This window comes from Lates calcarifer, linkage group LG15 (genome assembly GCF_001640805.2).
Source record: "Lates calcarifer isolate ASB-BC8 linkage group LG15, TLL_Latcal_v3, whole genome shotgun sequence".
Taxonomy (NCBI): Eukaryota; Metazoa; Chordata; class Actinopteri; family Centropomidae; genus Lates; species Lates calcarifer.
Window position 1 is genome coordinate 11,741,485 of NC_066847.1, and position 20,257 is coordinate 11,761,741.

The following is a 20,257-nucleotide window of genomic DNA, read 5'->3' on the forward strand; positions in this document are numbered from 1 at the left end:
AAGACTAAGTAAGAGCATCTAGTACTCAACTTTTTCATTTCCTACAAATCAAATAAAGCAACAGAGTTTATTTGAGTTCTGAAGCAGCATAGCCAAAGCATTTATTACTGATTGCAGATCACAGTGAGGGCTGTTACAAAAGTAACATACTCCTTGAAATCAACAACACCATCCTTGTCGTCATCCAGCATGCTGAAGAATTCGTCCACAGCAGCTTTGTCTGAGGCCTGAAGAAAGGAAGACAAGAGGAGTTGTAGTTGTAGATAAATATGGTAAAAATGCATTCACTGCTCTATGTTGCAGTGGTACTACATCTTTTCTACTTACGCTTGCCCCAGGAAGCTCGTTGCGGAGCAGTTCAGTGAGTTCTCCCTTGGACAAAGTCTTCTTGTCTCCTTCTTTTCCAGCATATCTGTCGAAGGTGTCCATGAGTATTGCCATTGCCGCTGGGAGACCTGCCATGGTGTCTGAAACCAGAAAATATTATGGACTGTGTATCCTAGTGTTCATTAATGTATGCATTTGACATGAGTGTGGTAATTAAAAGACTGGAAGAGGCTGAACAGCTTGTTAAGATACAATCACAAGTGTCTCTACCCAACAGTCCACCTCTGATCTCTTATGAAAGATCTTGATCATTTTACAGACTGATTCAGAGCAGAGCAGACTAAAATGAATAATTTCCTTCCTTCCAAGTCTGATTTGTTCTAAAAAAAATTAAGCACCACCCTACTGCATGTCTGTGGACTTTGTAAATAACTCTGAGATTGTTTTGTAGATTGACATGTTTTCCTCCTCAGATCAGATGCTCCACATAATACACAAACTACACCCCAAAACTCATGCACATATCTTACATCATATTACCAACTATTTAGGGAAATACAAACATTATTTGTCTAAAAACATAATGATGATGTATTTTAAAGAGAATTTAAAAAAAAGAAGAATTCTACTTACCAGCGTTGTATGAAGACTTGTGTAGAACGAGAGGCTGGAAGAGAGGTATTTGAACAGAGAGTCCAGACACAAACCTTTAAATAGGGTTCGACACACCCTCTTTCAAACCTCCAAACCAGCCTTTTCTCATTTTTTTTTGTCATTTTTCTCTCTTTATTACCCACAGTAACACTTACAAAATGTCAAAATGTCAACGCTGGAATCTACTCTTTCTTGCTTTTCCTGTCACATAAGCCTTTTTTCATACCAGTAAAACCAGTACGGGAAAGCTACAAGTCATATTTGCATATAAGGATGCACATGAATGTAGATGAAGTCATATCATGTATTAAGAAATGGTGGTTGATATATACTCTCCTTTCAGCCTCTACAACCTCAATAATAAAATGTAGTTACATTATCACCTCTTTGACAGGATCGATAAAAAATGCTTTCATTGCATCAGTCTTTCATTGCAGTGGAATACTTGAATGAATCAATAAATTCAATAAGAAAAATCTGTATATTTATTAAATCAAGACAGCATTAGAATGAGTAAAAGTAGCATCTGTCAAATTTTATGGCAAACAAATATTCCAGTCACTCTATGTTTAGAATAAGAGCAAATAAATAAGTGGTTACCATCGTCTGCTGTTGAATAAACAAATCAATGTTATCAATTGCACCTGTGCTTTTTCTGCTATGACAAGTTGTATTCATGGTCATTTGATAATGATGATTTATTTCTTTAAACCCAGGCAGTATTCAGAGAAGGAGTTGGTTGGAGCTAGTTAATTTCTGGGTGTTTGGGCAAATAATGAAATTGCCATGTGGAGTCTCTGGTAATAAAATGACTAAACTATTTTGATAATCTATAAATTGTTTTCATTCTCTTTATATTTTAAAGGTTTTGAGTCTAGATACTTTGATCTATGGGAGAAAATGATCAGCAGATTGATTTATAATGAAAAGAATATTTAATTGCACTCCTAAATTTAATAGCCTTGCAAAAAATAACTATCCCAGTATTCTATTTTTGATGATAATACACCTTTTGTTTAGCTATCCTGATTTAAAATCAGCACAGTATGTACCTTCTAACAGGCTATGGGTAACTCTTGTAATTTCTTTCTCTTTTTTGGATCCACCTCCTGCATTCTTTCTCCAGGGCAGCATCGTAAAGAGCATTTAGTACTCAACTTTTTCATTTCCTACAAATTCAATAAGGCAACAAAGTTCTGAAATAGTGTGGCCAAAGCATTTATTGCTGATTGCAGATCACAGTGATACATAATAATGGTGTATTTTAAAGAGAATTACAAAAATATTTCCACCAATGTTGTATGAAGACTTGTGTAGAACGAGAGGCTGGAAGAGAGGTATTTGAACAGAGAGTACAGACACAAACCTTTAAATAGGGTTCGACACACCCTCTTTCAAACCTCCAAACCAGCCTTCTCTCATTTTTTTTGGTCATTTTTCTCTCTTTATTACCCACAGTAACACTTACAAAATGTCAAAATGTCAACGCTGGAATCTACTCTTTCTTGCTTTTCCTGTCACATAAGCCTTTTTTCATACCAGTAAAACCAGTACGGGAAAGCTACAAGTCATATTTGCATATAAGGATGCACATGAATGTAGACGAAGTCATATCATGTATTAAGAAATGATGGTTGATATATACTCTCCTTTCAGCCTCTACAACCTCAATAATAAAATGTAGTTACATTATCACCTCTTTGACAGGATCGATAAAAAATGCTTTCATTGCATCAGTCTTTCATTGCAGTGGAATACTTATAATCAATCAATAATCAATAAATTCAATAAGAAAAATCTGTATATTTATTAAATCAAGACAGCATTAGAATGAGTAAAAGTAGCATCTGTCAAATTTTATGGCAAACAAATATTCCAGTCACTCTATGTTTAGAATAAGAGCAAATAAATAAGTGGTTACCATCGTCTGCTGTTGAATAAACAAATCAATTTTATCAGTTACACCTGTGCTTTTTCTGCTATGACAAGTTGTATTCATGGTCATTTGATAATGATGATTTATTTCTTTAGTAGTATCCAGAGCAGGAGTTGGTTGGAACTAGTTGGTTTCTGGGTGTTTGGGGAAATAATGAAATTGCCATGTGGAGTCTGCTTTAGGTTGGAACTTGAAAATGACAAGGTACAAACTCAGTGTTCAGAGAGCAGGAGGTGTGCAGAGGCTCATTAATGCCTACCAAAGAGGTTAGTCCAACTATGGCTGCTGTTTCGTCCCACTTTAGATGTGATGTAATGACTACAAGGCTTAGGACAGCTCTTGTATTTTTTTTGATCCACCTCTCATTCAGTGCATTTTACAGGGTACATGAACATGTACATTATGTCATTCTTCTCCTCTAAGACCACTTGATATATTATTCAACAGGCTTACTGATTCAAGCTGCTAAAAAACCTAAACACAAGAGGGCAGCATTAGAATACAGAAACACAGAAGTATCTGTAATGGATGTGCATAAATATCTTGTTTTGTTTTTTTGTTTTTTGTTTTGATCCACCTCTCATTCATGCTTTTAACAGGTACATGAAAACCCTAAACACAAGAGGGCAGCACTGAGAATAGGGGCACATGAGAGCATCTGTAGTAGATGTATGTAAATATTACTTCAAGTCATTTTTCTGCAGATAGAGTAAGCTGCTAATACAGTTTGGAGATGTATTTGATACATACTTCATATAAGCCACTCTAGTTTTAAACTCACACTCAGCTTTTTAAGAATCAGATGCAGCTTTAAAGCTGTTTCCTTTTCCCTCAGTGCATCCAAACAGTGACATAACAAAGAAAGATGAAGTAAGAGTCTGCAACTTTAGGTAATATATTCTATGAAAAGGCAGAAAGGCAGATCATGTTTTTAAAGATGATTAAAGGCAATACTACCTGGTATATGTGCAGTGGGGAGAGTCAGGCTCCTGAGTTTGCACTGTTTTATGTATGTATAGTATTCTATTCACATGCACATATACATGCAAAACAATGTTTTTAAAGTGTGACATCATTTATTTTGTTTCTATTAGCCACTTTTGACATTTACCATCAATGACATACACTCAAAGTTAGAACATTTTGAGTCCCTAATGCCTACTACATAACAGCTCATTTAATGATAAATCTGTTTGGGTTCAACCAACTTTTTCTTCTCAGGACATATGATAATGGCATGTATATTTCATAGATGTGACTGTAATACTGGTGCAAGTTGGAGCACTCAGCATTTTTATTTAGTACAAATTAAATTAGGCAGGAAAGTTCTGAAGCAGTGTGGCTAAAGCATTTATTTCTTACTGCAGATCACAGTGAGGGCTGTTACAAAAGTAACATACTCCGTGAAATCCACAACACCATCCTTGTCGCTATCCAGCATGCTGAAGAATTCGTCCACAGCAGCTTTGTTTGAGCCCTAAAAAAAGAGGAGATGAGGAGTTGTAGTTGTAGATAAATATGGCAAAGAGTCATTCACTGCTCTATGTTGCAGTGGTACTACATCTTTTCTACTTACTGCCCCAGGAAGCTCGTTGCGGAGCAGTTCAGTGAGTTCTCCCTTGGTCAAAGTCTTGCTGTCTCCTTCTTTTCCAGCATATCTGTCGAAGGTGTCCATGAGTATTGCCATTGCTGCTGGGAGACCTGCCATGGTGTCTGAAACCAGAAAATATTATGGACTGTGTATCCTAGTGTTCATTAATGTATGCAATCATTTTGTGGTAATTAAAAGACTGAAAGGGGCTGAACAGCTTGTTAAGATACAATCAGGTGTGTCTCTGCCCAACAGTCCACCTCCGATCTCTCATGAAAGGACTCTTTTACAGACTGATTCAGTGCAGACTGAAACGATTAATTCCCTTCCAAGTCTGATTTGTTCTTAAACAAGCACCACCCTACTACATGTCTATAGATCTTTTTAAATAATTCTGAAATTGTGTTTAAATACAAATCTTGGAGGCTTCAACCATGAGAACTTTCCAGTTATAACTATCATATTATCAGTATAGTTCACTGACTGAACCACACCCAGAATCTTATTCATGCATCTAATGCTACATAATGCTAGGTTTAGTTATCAAGATAGGTATCAACTATTAAGATAAATACAAACAGTACTTGTCTAAAAACATAATAATGATGTATTTTAAAGATAATTTTAAAACATATCTCTACTTACCGAAGTTGTATGAAGACTTGGTGGATCAAAAGGCTGGAAGAGAGGGATTTGAGAGGAGAGCACAGACGCAAACCTTTAAATAGAGTTAGACACACCCTCTCACACACTCTTTCCAAGCCCCCACCCATCGTTCTCTCCTTTTTTTCCATTTTCCTCTCTTTTTTTCTCCTCGGTAAAAACTCCAAATCGTCAATGCCAGAAACCATTCTTTCTTACTTTTAATGTCGCAGGGGGAGCATCAGAGAGCTTCTACTACCTGTATTTGTGTACAAGTTACGGTAGTGTTAATATACTTCATCATTTTGGTGGGAAGTATTAGCTTTTTATCTCACAACTATAGTTACAAATGAATATGCAGAACACAAGTTAAATCCAAACACACAGTAAGCTAAAAGAAATTAAGTGCATTAAAGTAAACTACCCAACAGAATATATGCTGGCTTGATTTACCACCACCCTCGCAGCTGTCATCATTAAAGCCCTACTACTACTTACTTTGGTTGTAGGTAACTGAGTTAGTAAAAGGAAAAACTAGCTTGTAAAGGGAAAATGCTAGTGGAAAAAAAGAAATACCCCTTTATTTTCCTGGACTGTTAATTTGTTCTTGCTGTCCTAATTTTTCACTTTGACTGAGATCTATAAGCATTTCCATTTATGTTTTATATTCCACTGCTCTATGTATTTAGTGTGTAAGGTTAGGTCATTATTTGTAAAGCCCAGTTAATATATCAATGTGCAGTTTCTTTTATTAATTCCTGTTTTTGTTGTTCACTGAAATATCACTTAATTAACTGGTGTCTAACTATTTGAAAGACTCGCTTTTTTTTTTTTTTTTTTTGCACATTTACCTGTTTATACACAAATGCAGTTTAATTTTTGCTACAAATACATGATATTGTTTCTACTGTTGGCAGCATTTTGTTTGACTAACATTACAACAGACAATGCGCTTTACTGAGTTTCTGTTCAACTATGGCAAAATGGAACAGCAAATGCACAGACAAACTGTCTTTATGTTTCTATATGACTCTTTCTTGATAGAATTTATTCTACTGCTCCACGTCAGCATAACTTTGTGAATCACTGGCTTTTGATACTGTTTCTGTACAGTAGTGTGTCTTAAGAGAAGAATCCAAACTATTATGAACACAACAAAGAAACTATAGCCTCCAGGCTTTTCTATGGTGCATGCACACATAAAATTTTGTAACTGTGGGATGTTGCTATTATCACAACCTGAGATGTGTGCTGCAACATCTGATGATCAGAGTTAGTGGCTGAGTCTGAGATTAGTAAAAAAAAGAGGGTGGGTGGGGTCATGAGACACTGTGACTCACTGGCAGAGAATGTTTGTTGGCACAAAATTCACCTTAAATGACCCATTCTGTAGATGTAAAAGATACTGCACTTCTTACACACACGCACGCACACACACACACACACACACACACACACACACAAAATAGTTAAATCTTTCCCACTCAGGATAACAAGAGATTCAAACACACCAGGGGCCGTGCAGAATCTCCTACACAGATGTTGTGTTTTGTGAGTTCCTATGATGAAATACAACTGTTTGTGGTAGAGCCCTTGTGGATTGTCCAGTTAATTAGAAGGCCAGTATAAAGTCTCAAACATTTACTAAACCTACTTTGGGAATGATTTTCAACTGAACCGTTCTCCTAACTGTACCATTATTATCAGTTAAGGTTTGAATAGCAAACAGCCCTGAATGCATCAGGATCACTGTATTAAATGATCTGTCTTCACTTACTCATTTGATACTGATTAGATGTTTCTCAGCCACACCTATGGTCTGTAAGTCAGTCAGTTGGTCCACACTGACATTAACAACTGAAACACATCCACTGTACAGATTGCCACAAAAGCTTCATTCATCAAAAGAAACATTTAAACCTTCTTTTTTACATGCACAACTCTTAGTTTTATACCAACGATTCTCTAAAATCTATTTCTCACAGACAAACTGAGCAATGCAGTGTAACACACTACTGCTGGTGTTAGAGCAGGGCTCTTTGTTTTTGGCAAAACAGGCAGCTGTTGTGTTCTGTGAGCTCTCTGCCCCTTTGTTGGTAACAAGGCCAAGAAAACTTTCCACTACAACTCAGTGGTTGAATGCGTGTGTATGTGCGCGCAAATATGTGCTTGTTTACCCTGAGCAGAGGATTTCACAGAGGAAGTAGCTAAATTACATTATGAGGCACTGGTTTCAGCTGCCGTAAATCAAGAAAGAAAGAAAGAAAGACTATAATTCCTCTAGTTTTCTTTTTCTTGATGTCTCGGCCTTCATTTTTTCCCCTCCCTTCTCACAGTTTCTCAGTTACGTGATATGCACAAAATATGAACAAATCATTCACTTCCCTCTTGATTTTCTTAAATCAGCAAACATATGCGATCGATTAATGTAGCGTGATTTTAAAAAAGCCTGTGGCCATCAAGCAGCTCTAGTTGCGCAACACTGTGTTATAATCCTGTTTAGTTCATTATAGTTTATGATGGTTTGGCTGAATATATTCTTGGAGAGGAATGATCAGATGAAAACTGGAGCTTCGTTCTCTTGGCAGTTGTGTGGTTTTAGTAAAAATGACGCCTCTGCTACCACGCAGCTTGGTTTACAATGAGTTACCATTAGGCATCAGGAAATATGAGACCTTCAGAGTACAACACAATGGAATCCATGTTTGCTCAGGGTATGACTCCCTCCTTTTCTTTCCTTCTTTGTCCTTTAATGATCTCTGGTTTCAAACACATTGTTTCTGTGTTCTGTCAGTTTGCATTATTACTGGTTATTCTGAATGTGTTACTAACAACATGTTTTGGAAAACAAACAAACTGTGGATAATTGGACCGTTTGCAGCATATTTTAAAATTATACCCTTAGAGGCTATTTTTTAACTGTCTGTATGTACGACTTTTATCTCATAGAGTTTATTCAATGAGATAAGAATTTGAAGTCAGTTGAGATGACTCTCTGTCAGCCCAACTTGGTGACTCATTGGCTTTTAATAGCTTCTAATAGCTTTTACCAAGCTTTTAATAAAGGCTTTCGTATTATTACCAGGACTCTCAACGATCACAACTTGTGTTTGCATAAACAGATATAATGTTGCAACTATGGGGTGCGCTTGCTTTTATCCCACCCTGAGTTGTGGCTGTGTGCTGGAACATCTGATGATCATAGCGAGTGGCTGGTATTGATTAGAGACAGTTTCATGCAGTAAGTAGGAGACAAAAAGTGGGGTCAGGATACACCATGATTCACTGCCAGAGAATGTTTGCCAGCACAAAGTGCACCTCAAATGAACTATCCTGTAGCGGTATGATACTGTCCTCCACACACACACACACACACACACACACACACAAACTTCTTGTGAAATGTATCTCCTCGGTACATTAGCAATAAACAACGCTTTTTTGTAAAACAAACAAACTGTTAACTGTTAATTGTGCAGGTACAGTAATTTCCTCCTTACATATTCATCAGTTCATTTGTCCAGCTCCATATCCAAATAAAAAGTCCAGCTCCAACAAAGCACTATTCATAAAAAGTAACGTCTGCTGCCAGTGCTCTGTTTTGGCTGTGGCTGTTGAATTGCTGTTGAGTATTTTAGGAGCTTTAAACCCCACTGCCTGTTTGTGGATGTTAACTACAAATGGATATCTATCTGCCTCATATGTTTTATCCTTTTGCAGATGATACAAACAAATCTCTGATGATTAATCAACAAGCACAATCAGCTTGAGCAAATATTTAAAATTCCGTAAAGAAATGCATTAAATTGTGTTGGTGTTGTGACTGTTCCTGACCCTTCTACATAATGTTATGATTTATAGGGATAAACTCATGTTTGTCAGCAAGCAAGCATTGTGTTTCAGACATATATTACTGCCATTCTGGGGTGGGGAATTCTGTTCTCTGAGGAATTTCAAACTTTTTACAGTAGCGGTGTCACTTCACTCTTGAGAGATAGATTTTGGGTGGCGTACTATCAGTAGTTAGAGGAGATCAACATAATTTCCATCTTTGTGTTCAGGAGAGACATAGCTTCATGACATGTTCTAGCAGCACAAAGGCAGGAAGCAGGGGGACGTTTACTAAAACATGCATTTGCTTTATTTACTCGTGTGTAGTCCTCAGGATTAATTATATGTCTTTGTGGAGTAGAATAGACATTAGAGTTAATTTATGCTTACACTGCTTGTGGTATAACGTTGCTTTTGCAGCCAGTAATTTGGGTCCCTTGCAGACCACTTATTAACTTAATTTGTCATAATGGGTTTACATAAAATATGTTAAGTATTCTGGATCTGTGAAAGGTTTTGTGTCTTTAAATTCCTATGGTTTTAGAGTAAAAGAGTGAATTTAAACTGTTGGCAGAAATTCACTTTATTGCTACACCTGGCAGGCACTGTGGAAGATGCAGCAGATAGTCAGCATTTTAACCCCATGGGTGAGCTTAGGCTGTGACTTTTATTTAGGAAGTGGTGAGGGCAGGAATGTCTAAAGGTCCAGAAATAATTACAGTAACATTACTGAATCATATTTCTCCCAGTGTTACATAACATTATGTAATTCCGAGACAGCTCCAATGCCATTGTTACTTGTGCTGCTTTAAGCTAATAGGGTCCATAATTAACATGAACACCAACTGTTCATATAAACCACCACAATAAGGAGAGAATGTCAAGCACTATTGCTACAGTTCCTCCCTCTCTGCCTGCAGTGTCTACCCGGTCCTCTATTGAAGGAACTATCTGACCCTCCCTCCTTGCCTGACTGGGTCCTAGTTGTCTAAGCCTGTACCAAGGTTAGAAATGCGAAACCCTACTTTCAATATGCAGATTCTATTACTCTCCACACCTCATGCTTACCCTTTGTAAGTAGTGTTAGTTATTTCTAATAAAACATACTACCAGCACTTTAGCCTTTCTCTGTCATACACATTCAATCAGTTTGTGATAATGTTATATATTTATTTCTTCATCTTAATGCCTGCAGTCATGCAAACTGAACAGTTCAAACTGCGATCAGCTGCAAAAAGCGAACCCCAGTGATTCTATTTGAGAATTCCTTCTAAATGGATAACATAAAATTTCTCTGCAAATATGACCAACTCTGACTCTTTTGTGTAATCCTCTTTGTTATGGGTGTGCCCTCTGTGTTTTGTTCATAGTAACTACCACTGTCTATCAAAGGCTTGAGAATTTCACTGTTTCAAATGAGATTCTTTCTGTTTGAAGAGGAACAAACAAGTTGGCTTCAGTTGATACCTTAGTTTTAGATTTACATAGACCATGGCTTAACCATCTCTACAATACTGACAAGAGAGTGCTCACAGACTTCAGAGCAGGTATATCCTGTTTATTCAGCTTGAACTAGCTGACAGGTCCATAAAGACAGCGCTTTCAAACAAATAGATGTAAATAGGCACATGTCGGTGGGTTCATACAAATGAATGGAAAGAGAGAGAGAAAGAAAGGAAGAGAACAAAGAGAGTGATGTTCAATGTCAGATGAACCTATACTTATTTACTTTTAAAGCAATGATATTGAATATTACTACACAAGCAGCAATAAACAGACAAAGAAACCCACGTTAAATTTAACCTCACAGTTTTTATGAAACACCACTGCATGGACTTTGAAAAACCGGTTCACAGAGAGACTAAATGTCAAATCCCGTAACACCTGTTGCCAGTGTAGGCAGTGTCACATGCTACAATTTATATGTTATGTTATTTTACACTTAATTTACTGTGTAGTATTTGGCCACGAAAAACACATGCTGTCAAATTATGGACTGTTTTGTTTAGGACCAAAGAGCAGACTGAGACTCAGGAGTGGTTGGAGAGGAGACTTGAATGCAGACTTGATAATGGAAGGGGACGCTGGAGACTGGCTAGCAAACACAAGAGACAGACGAGGGGAGGAAATACAAGGGAAGACAGGGAGAGAAGACAATGAGGGGGGAGCTGGGCAAGTTGTGACACAACAGAACAAGTGGTAAACTATGATCCTGTTGTTACCTGTGCTGCTTTAGGTTGATAGCCTTATATACCCTTAATGGATGAAAAAAACCTGCACTTGTACTGACTGTACAGCTGCTTTCACACACATATTTTCTGCATGATACATCAACACTATTTGACAAGTCATAACATGAGCAATAATACTTGGAGTGGATGATTTCATGAGTTCATGTTATAGGTTATATAACCTATCAAACTATATAACTATATAAGATATAATAAACTATATAAAAGTTCCCAGTCGTGCTTGCCTCTTTCCCCACCAATGATACTGAACTACACATGCAGTGAAAGCCATAAATGAGCCCACAACAAATTAAACATCATAGTTTTTATTCTTCCTCAGCCTGTACTGAAGGTGACATAATGTTGAAAACCGATTTACAGAGACTATGAAAGTCACACTCTGTAGCTTCTGTTGTCAGTGTAGACGGTGTCACACAGGCCATCAGCCTTCTGCTTAGTCTTCCTCTTCTTGGCACCTCCCTGTCTTCTTGCGGTAGAGGCATTTGGCCATGAAAACCACACACTTAACAAACTCTTTGAAGTTGACCTCTCCATCGCGGTTCCTGTCCATCCTCTCCATGATCTTGTCCAAGTCAACTGAATGAATGTGTTAAATATGGATGTGGATGCACATTGTTACTTAATCATGTAAAGTCTCTTACTTTAATCTCAGGGTTTTGAATTTCTTTTTCCATCATCTTCCTTAACTCCTCTTTGTTTAACTTGCCATCGCCATCAGCATACTCCACAAACATATCCACAATGTTTTGAATGGCCTGTTCCATGCGAGCCATAGCTGTAACTGGAGAAAAAGACTGATAATGGTTTCTTCCAATAAGAGGAAATGGACAGGAATTAATGCTTTTGAAACAAGTTCCAAGTTTCTTGTAGACAATATATTATCAGGTTTATTAAATCTCTTGATATTGGTAAATTACATAACAAATGCTGTTGGACGAGAGTTTACAAATAAGAACTAATGTATACGCCAGAGGTTCAAAATCAACACTATAAAGGAGAATGACAAATGCTCAGAGCTACTTGTATTTACAATAGCATAGAACAGAGCGATGACAAATAATGATAATGTTAGTTTTCACTTGTTCATGCTCAGTCCAAATCCATAAGGTTTTTGCCCTGCTGCATACGAGCCATAGCTGTAACTGGAGAAAAAGACTGATACTGGTTTCTATCAATAGGAGGAGATTGCACCATTCAACATGTCAGGCTCTTTTGCCCTGGTTGTGCTCAGTCCCTTAAAAAGTTACAATCTTTCTTTTATTCTTACCACAAAACTCTCTCCCTCCACGTTTTGCTTTCCATCAGTACTCACCTTAGAGTCTGTGTTCGGTAGGTGAAGAGAGATCACGTCTGTGTCACCAGCCTGGTCCGAGATGAGACTGATGTCTGACTGATGGAGAAAACCTCTTTTTATAAAAGCAGACACACAATGTCTGACACACTTGGATACATACATGTACAAAGAAACATGATGATTCATGAGCTGGAAAATCTGGCCCAGTAAACCAGCTTCACTGTCCCTTTGTGCCATACTGTACATACTGACCATTTATCATCACTCAGAGGGTGGATCCATGTTTGTGCTGTTTATAGAGAAAATGTCTGATGTTTCTCACATGTGTATATTTGTCCATTGACCCATGAAGTGTCATCTTAGGCAGGCAAATTCTTCTTTTCACTGAAGAGCTGCAAGGGTGCAGCTTACTGTGGAGAAAATGTGACAGAACTAGTAGTTCGAGTAAAATTAATCTCAGTCCAAAATCATGAGTAGAAGTTATACCCATGTGTGTATGTGTCCACAAAAAGTGAGTTTAATCCCCCTTTCAGATAGAGACACTTAACATATTTTTATGTAAACACCTTATACTAATCGATTTGATAAGTGGTTTGAAAGGCATCCAAAATCACTTGCCACAAAGGAAGTAAATCACAGTAAAAGTCATATAATCTGTGGTTGTTGACACTTGTTAACATTAACATTATTAGATGTTATTGGGCAAACAATGCAGTCCCTATGAGTCAAAATGGCTTCAAGACCAAACATCATACCAGACTATACAGAAACAATAAAGGTAGCACATGTAAAATGTAGTTTAATCCAATACAAAAAATCCTTGTTATTAATATTTTCTTTGTGAAGTTTAGAGTTGTTAATAGTTGTAAGCTGATTTTGCTTGAGGAATTTATTCCGTTCTGAAATATACAGTAGTTCATTTGATTTATACTGAAGTATCTGATTTCAAAATTTGTGGTAATTTTTGATTAAACAGCACTCATGGCAGAAATGCATATGACAAGGAGAAAATGCAGACCAAGTTAAAAGGCAAACATTCAAAAATGTGTGGTGCTATTACATATAAATGTTGTACTAATGAGAAATAAACTAAATTCAGTGTCATTTACCAGCTAAAATGTTGTAAAACATTACAGGTTTTTTAAGAAAAGAGAGATGCCAGCTAGTTAGTGGTGAGTCTAAATCCCCTGTAGGTGTGTTTAAGAGTGAATCACTGGTAGTGTTAGACCCAGACTGTCTACCCCACCTCTTGCCCATTGTAAAATGGAATTTGCTCCAATCCCCTGTGAGACACATGAATCTTACACACACACACACATTAATGTTGTGCCAGATCAACGTATATAAGCAATGTCGACAACAGACAACACAAACGTGACTCCACCCTCTGTGTGTCTATGACAACAGAAGCTACAAAATGTGACTTTCATAGTCTCTGTAAATGGGTTTTCAACATTATGTCACCTTCGGTACAGGCCGAGGAAGAATAAAAACTCGAAATCTTTCTAGAAGGATAGTCCACAGATAGTCCTCCTATCTGTGCTAGTATTTGCATCGGTTCGTTGGTAAGCACCGCCTCTACGAGCCTGTCAGCCAGTTCAAGTTGAATAAAAAAACCTGGCCTGAAGCCTGCGATTTCTCTCCAGTCAGAACTTGGTGTTAGATGCGTAAGAAGTTCAGTAATCATGTTTGCAGATCAAAAGAAAGGCATAAATTAAACCCAACTTTTTGTCTTCTCTTTTATCTCTTCTAAAAAATAATAGTAATAAGTCCCTTGTAATGAAGATTGCTCTCTCTCTCTCTTTCTTCCCTTCTATTTAATTTAAGTTCTAAGATGTGACATAACTTTTATATAGTTTATATAGTTTTATGCAATATATCCATGATATGAGTTTCCCTTACAGGATGCTCACAGCTCACATCTGGGAATAAAAAGAGAGACCAAATAGGAAGGAAGGGAGGAAACCTGTTTACTTATTGATGAGGTGGGAGTGTTTACACATACAGTAAGTAGGGTATTTCCCAAACTGTGGTGGGAAAACCAGTTCTACAGTTAATATTCAATGTTTTTTTTCTCCACAGTATCACTTTGAAGGTGGCAAGATTAGAAGATCGGTATAATTATAGTCAATAACATCTATTTTTCTCTTTTACCAGTGGAACTGAGCTCCCACAATGAATACTTGGGATTACATTAGGTATACATTCAAATACACTAGGCTGAAACATGCATACATTTCATTTATTTGTGTCTATACTCTCTCCTGTTTTTAGGACTCATTATATGTTTCTATATGTCGCTCCAAGAGAAACATCCCACAAGAAGTGGGATTATGCTTAAATTTATGTTTATGCAACTTATACATAGCTACATACAAGACACAGGAGCTTTACCTCTAGAGCCAGAAAATATACACTTAAATTTTGAGTCAAAGTCATTCTTTTAAACTCACTAAAGATGCACAAGAGAGTATGACATGCTTGCATGACCAATGATATGCTGGGAGAGGCTCACTTCTATTGAAGATATTGAGTATTTTGGTACAGTTGCTCCACCTAGTGGGCAAAGAGGAGAGTGCAGTTACAGTCAAATCTGCTTACAGTCAACGCAGCAACCGCATTGACAAGCAATGGTGCAATTTAGGACACAAATGAAAAAATCAATGGTGTTTCTCTAGAAAAAATGAACAGCACCAAATCATTTATGTTTTCCAGTGTTGCATAACATTGTGTGACTATTCAAAGCTGCTAAACACAAACGTTTGGACACACGTTTAGATTAAATTCTTGGAGGTGGGCATTTACACTTCCTCTAAATTGTGTAATTGAAACATTTGTCATGAGCTTAGGTTGATAAATTAAATGTGAGGCATATTAAGACATTTTGATCTAATTTGCCATGATTCCATACACACAAATAAACTTCCATAAATTAAATCAGAAATAAATTAACATGCAGTAGTTGACACTTTGTTAGCCATGTAGACTTGAAAATTTTCAAAAATTTAGCAAGTTAGTCTATTCATCCTTTTGACAGATAACCATAAATAGGAACTTGTGGTACGTGGTACAGAGTCAATCTTAAAGCTTAGATCCCATTGTTATCTCCACTGATTTTGGCAGTTTGCTCATCTTATATAAGATTAACAGCAAACTTGCATAAACCTGTCCTAACTGTACACCTGTTTTCTTATAGAGCCAAGCTTAGGACCGTTTCATTTGTTTATATTACTGCCTGCAGCAAATTGCACCCAATAGACAGGCCTGTTAGCCAATCATAGCAGGCAGGAGCAAGGCAAACGACAGCCAATAGGAACATGTGTTTATGAATATAAAATGATACTGAGGACAATTGTATATAATCAGCAAAGTTGCATGGATACATTCCTGTTGTTTAAAAGTGATTCTTTCTGATGGGTTTAATTTATACCTCTCCTCTATATAGATAGAGTGACAGAGGAGGGCAGAGAGTTGTAATGACTTCTTATGTCGAAATAGATCAAAGTTTTAGTCCATGGGGAACCTCAGGAAATAAGATCATTTCCTTTAATGAAGCACTGACCGTGATATGTGCAATGGAGAACACAGTGAGTGATGTCTGTTGAATGTTTGATGAAGCAGTGCTCATTTCCTTCCGCAGCATTGACACCAGATACTTGGCAATAAAACATGCAGTGATTGCCATAAACAGCCAAGGAAGCCCTCACCAAATTGAACATTGTAGTTTTTTATTTCTTTTCAGTTTGCATTGAACGGAAACTTGTTTGACAACCAGGTCATGGAGAGACAAAAACAATGAATATCACATGTAAGACATGAGAAACAGGCTTGGGGTTTATGATAGTTGTGCAAATTGCTTGATATCAGTAGCATCTATTTTCTAATATGACATCCACACTGTGTATATGCCACATGCATAAAATATTTTCAGTATGTTAAAGTGCAACAAACATTTGAAGTTAAAGTTAATTTTTAGTCTTCTTGTCCACATTCGTGATCTTTGCCCTTGAATTTCTTGCCCCCCTTGCCCGTCTTCTTGTGGTAGTAGCATTTGGCCAGGTCAGATACACACCTACAAAACTCTCGGAAGTTGATCTCGCCATCATGGTTTTTGTCCAGCGTCTCCATGGCTTCCTCAATGTCACCTGCATTGATTTTACTCTAAAATACAGTTTGTGCAGTTAAATGATGGATATGAAAAGCACATGCAAATGGTGGATAAGAGGCAGGGGTAACAAACTCTTTGTGAATAAATGTGCATATCATGTAATCTGAGTGTGTTTTATTGCTTACTTTTAACTCAGGACTTTGTATTTCTTGCTCCAGCACCTTCTTTAACTCCTCCTTGTTTAACTGCCGTTTCTTGCCCTCATCATCAGCGTACTCCAGAAATATATCTACAATGTTTGTGATGACTTGATCCAGACGAGCCATAGCTGCAGCTGGAAACAAAGATTGTTGTTTGTTTTACTGATGAACTGACAGAGCAGGAGAAAATAGTCAATACTTTACAAAATATACAGGATGCAGAAATACATAAAGTTATAGACATATGTTGAAGACAACTGTTTAAAGGCATAAACATAGGATGTGAAAGTCAGATGTTCAAAATCAACACTACAAGGAGGCTGACAAATGTCCAGAACTAACTACTTTGCAGTGGCTTAAGTTTTATCTAATTAATAATGCTAACAGTTTACATTCAACATTCTGTCACTTCCATTACATCTTCCAGGCTGCTTTGCTCTTCATGCTCAGTATCTAGATTAAAAGCTACTATTTTCTTTCCGACCACAAAACTCCCCCATGCCCGACATCTTGCTGTCTTGATCAGCACTCACCTTAGAGTTCACGTACTCCAGGTGAAGAGAGATCTCGTCTGTGTTCCCAGCCTGGTCCCAGATGAGACTTGTCAGACTGAGGGGGGAGCCTCCCTTTTAAAAAGAGTAGACACACACTGTCTGACACACACACACACACACACACACACACACACACACACACTCACACACTCACATACACACACCAGCAGTGATTCATGCCTGGGTAATGTGCCCCACTCCACCCAGACCACGCTCTCTAATCCTGTCTCAAAGCTGTGCTGTACTCTACTGTAAAAATAGTTTGTTTATTATTGTTGGAAGACATTTGTCTTGTTTATGCTGTACAGAGAAAATGGCTGCAGTTGTTGACATTTTGTACATGTTTGTGTGTGTGTATGAGTGCAGCACTGGGGCATAAACTCTTCTGTTGCAGATCGAGTAGAGCAGTTAAAGGCGGGGAAACTCTTTTTTTCACTGACAAGCTGCTCAGTGTTGCCTTCTAGAGCAAACATGTCAGAGTAAATGGAAAATTACAGTGAGTGTTTTTCATTCCAACCCAAAATGGCGAGTTTAAGTCACAGCCATGAGTGTGTGAATGTTTTGCAAATTTACTCAGTGATGGAGACTGTATCAAAACAGTACTACTACTACACCACACTATTTTTTTTATTTTAACAACTCTGGTTTTTAACAGTTTAGAAATTTTAAAAAAAATTTATTACTTTACAATACTTACAGTTTACAATACTATACAGTTTTAAACTTGTTCTAATTCTTTGTAGTATTGGAACAATATTAAATACACTTTTGAATGCAGGTTTGTAACTTAGATTGATCTGTGATTGTTGACTAGTTACACATTTTCTCTCATCATCCAGGATCACATTGGAAACAAACTGAATACTTAATTTTTCTTCAGTGTTTCTGTGAATGTTCTACTTTAATTCAGCTGAACTAAATCAGCAGCAGTTAAAAATCTGCTGGATATGAGGCTCAAAGTGTGTCAGTGTGAGTGTGACTGTGTGTTTGACTGTTGTTTGATTCTGACACTCATCCCGCCATTCATCCTGCTCGTCTGTTATGTAACTCCTCCAATTTTCCATTTCTCCGTTCCAGGGCAGCGGAAAGGCAACATTTTCCTCCTCTCTTCCCCCCTCTCTCTCTTGCCCCCCTGCCAAGTCCCTCTTATACGTCAGTTCAAACGGATCAGGGCCAGCCTCTCTCTACTTAGACCATATTACTTTCACCTATTCAATACTATCAGATTGTCCTTGCAGGGGAGGGAAAGAAGATAGACGGGAGATCATGTGGTGTTAATTACAAAAAAGTTCATCTTTCCACACTGTGCTGGTTGGGGTATGAGTTACAGGTTCACTGCCGGAGAGGTTTTGTACCTCTGAAGAGGTAAGTCTGCACCGTGGACATGCACACCATTAGAGAAGGTTACTAATTAAATAGAAGTAGCTTTGAACTCCCCTCTTAACATTTGTTTGTTTGTTTAAAGACAAAAGAGGAAGTTAAACATCACCTATGCAAGTGAAAAACACATGATCAAAAAAGGTGGTAAAATAAGTTCTTGATATAAAATGTCACAGAGCAATGGAAGGGAATTTCTAAACATACTAAGTGTCTGTGTCTGTCTCTCTGTTTCTTCAAAATTATGGGTGTGGGGTTCAGGTCTCTCTGCATTGTGCTGGGCTCAAAACAATGTAGACAGGAGGTCACAGGTATCCCATGAGTCATGATAAGTGTAATGTATATTTTGCGGTTATGTGGTTTTTAATCTGCCCTTTTCAGCAGGCTGTAACCTGTTGCTCAACACACCTATACAACAGCATAACATACATCAGATGGGTCAGGGTTAAGGACAATATTATAATTCCACTTTCAAAAATGCAATTTCAATTTGAATGAATCCTATTTTCTCTCTTATTTGCAGTTCAAAGCTTTTATCTTGGATGTAGCTCATTGTCTGGTGACATGCTTGCTGGGCAGTCAGCCAAGGAGCATTCAGTGTACATTTGCTCAGTTGTATTATTAGCATGCCTTACAACAAAAACACATGATTTGTACAAGTTGGAAAGTTAGAAAAACCAATAGTTTTAACTTGGATAAATAGTTGGAGGATTTTCTGTAGCTTAGAGGTGTGAAAGAGGCTGCATCGTCTCTGTCATGTCTGGATAACGTCATGCCTGCTCCTGTTAAGAAGATAATAATAATAACACTAGCACTACTACTACTACTACTACTACTACTGTCAATACTGCTGCTGCTGCTGCTACTACTACTACTACTAATAATAATAATTATAATAAATATGTACGTATGTAGATAGCATCTATTGATGTAAGATTGTGTAAGGGGGGGAAAGAAAGAAAAAAGAAAAGGTTACTTGTTAAATAGAAATGTAGTGTAACTGTATTAAAGACAGAGTTAGGTCATCACACCTATTCACATAAAATAAAAAGATAAAAAACAACAGCAAAGAAGTGGTAAAGCAAGTTCTTGAGTAACAGAGCAATGGAAGGAATTTTTCTAAACATAATAAGACTTTGTTTTCTTTAAAATTATGGGTGTAGCTGAGGTATGCTTAAACTGTGCTATGCACAAAACAAGACAGACAAGAGGTAACAGGGAATCATCTGTGCAATGTATAGTTTGCACGTATCTATACCTACAGGGCTTACAAGTTAAATTCAGTTAAATCCTCTTGAGGAATTGGAGTTGGAAAGGAGTTTCAGGACATCTAGCGGTGAATTTGAGACACGACATCCTGCTTAAAGGACTAATACACCAATTTTATCACCAATTTCATGCCCTGTTACAGGTGAACTTGTTGACTAACCAGCCATCTTGTGGTACTCTGACTGCCTTTCATTTCCAAAGTCCCTCAGAAATGACTCCCTA

General features: G+C 37.4%; 3 protein-coding genes and 1 long non-coding RNA gene across 4 annotated transcripts; all 4 read right to left on the reverse strand.

Annotated features, from left to right (window-relative positions):
* Positions 1–53: 53 nt before the first annotated feature.
* LOC108885939 (ictacalcin) lies at positions 54–3,830 on the reverse strand. Its single transcript, XM_018680483.2, has 4 exons — positions 2,348–3,830; positions 961–1,034; positions 328–467; positions 54–227 (listed from the first exon to the last, which is right to left on the reverse strand). Exons 3-4 carry the CDS (start codon positions 460–462, stop codon positions 105–107), a joined length of 258 nt encoding a protein of 85 aa, XP_018535999.1. The 5' UTR covers positions 463–467; positions 961–1,034; positions 2,348–3,830; the 3' UTR covers positions 54–104.
* A 413-nt stretch (positions 3,831–4,243) lies between these two features.
* LOC108885940 (ictacalcin) lies at positions 4,244–5,304 on the reverse strand. The gene is made up of 3 exons (XM_051076191.1): positions 5,154–5,304; positions 4,494–4,630; positions 4,244–4,394 (listed from the first exon to the last, which is right to left on the reverse strand). The coding sequence occupies exons 2-3, from the start codon at positions 4,623–4,625 to the stop codon at positions 4,269–4,271; spliced, it is 258 nt and encodes an 85-aa protein (XP_050932148.1). The 5' UTR covers positions 4,626–4,630; positions 5,154–5,304; the 3' UTR covers positions 4,244–4,268.
* Positions 5,305–11,522: 6,218 nt separating this feature from the next.
* On the reverse strand, positions 11,523–12,949 carry LOC127143335 (uncharacterized). Its single transcript, XR_007814662.1, has 2 exons — positions 12,546–12,949; positions 11,523–12,014 (listed from the first exon to the last, which is right to left on the reverse strand). It is a non-coding gene; the product is annotated as an uncharacterized LOC127143335 (long non-coding RNA).
* A 3,289-nt stretch (positions 12,950–16,238) lies between these two features.
* s100w (S100 calcium binding protein W) lies at positions 16,239–17,536 on the reverse strand. The gene is made up of 3 exons (XM_018680481.2): positions 17,369–17,536; positions 16,821–16,969; positions 16,239–16,688 (listed from the first exon to the last, which is right to left on the reverse strand). Exons 2-3 carry the CDS (start codon positions 16,959–16,961, stop codon positions 16,500–16,502), a joined length of 330 nt encoding a protein of 109 aa, XP_018535997.1. The 5' UTR covers positions 16,962–16,969; positions 17,369–17,536; the 3' UTR covers positions 16,239–16,499.
* Between the last annotated feature and the right edge of the window lie 2,721 nt (positions 17,537–20,257).